This window comes from Helobdella robusta (genome assembly GCF_000326865.2).
Source record: "Helobdella robusta unplaced genomic scaffold HELROscaffold_1781, whole genome shotgun sequence".
NCBI lineage: Eukaryota > Metazoa > Annelida > Clitellata > Rhynchobdellida > Glossiphoniidae > Helobdella > Helobdella robusta.
In genome coordinates, this window is record NW_008703974.1 from 2,360 (window position 1) to 3,147 (window position 788).

General features: G+C 34.4%; 1 protein-coding gene across 1 annotated transcript in view; it reads right to left on the bottom strand.

Moving 5' to 3' along the window:
* Positions 1 to 628, bottom strand: part of HELRODRAFT_184656 (hypothetical protein) — a gene marked incomplete at both ends in the record, with an annotated part of 2,866 nt that extends 2,238 nt beyond the window's left edge. The window contains 2 exons of the mRNA XM_009016216.1: positions 193 to 384; positions 516 to 628. Coding sequence (XP_009014464.1) covers positions 193 to 384; positions 516 to 628 — 305 coding nt within the window. The remainder of the gene's footprint in view (positions 1 to 192; positions 385 to 515) is intronic.
* Positions 629 to 788: the final 160 nt, after the last annotated feature.

Below are 788 nucleotides of genomic sequence, written 5' to 3' on the forward strand. Positions count from 1 at the left end.
AAAAATAAAAAATCCATAGCAAAATTTCATTCAAACAGGCAAAATGACAATTGATTAAAAATAGTTAACAAAGCATGCAACTATACCTTTCTCCATGTTGACTGTGTCAAATGGAAAAAACATCCTACAACTTCTACGTTTGCACCGAAGATATCATGTAAGGCACGTCTGGGGGCAATTTCGAAGTCTAACATAACAGTGGTTGGAGCCAAAATTATGTTGTGTTCTTGCGCCTTATCTTTAATTGCCCTAAAAACTTCTTCATTTCTTGATGTCATTAGGGCATAGGCGCATGTTACATAATGGTTAAGATAGGCAACTCTAATAAAGTACAGTTGGTGAAAAATATTTGGAGACAAGCTAAAATTACCGTCCATAAACCATCTGCAAATATATAATAGTTAATATATATCAAAAATAAGCGAAGTGGTTTAATTACAGATGGAACTTCAATTTCGAAGTAACTAATTAATTTAATAAGCCGCATTCTTCCTAAATAAATAAAATGTAACTACCTAGTACTTCTTCCCATTTGTTGTAATTGCACGAATGTTGAAAAAACAATTATCCGGTTGAATGGATTGGCTCCACTGTCGTAGATGATGACATTTTCGTTGCCTTCTCTCATCTGCCAAGCTTTTGGTATTTCGAATTCTGTATTGGATGGTTCAATTAGAATATTTTTGCGGCGTTGGTTTCTAATTGTTTTTGTCACGTGATCTTTATGGCCTACATTTGCTCTGTCTTCTTCATCTAACCCCGATAAAGCATCTGCATATATTTGGCTC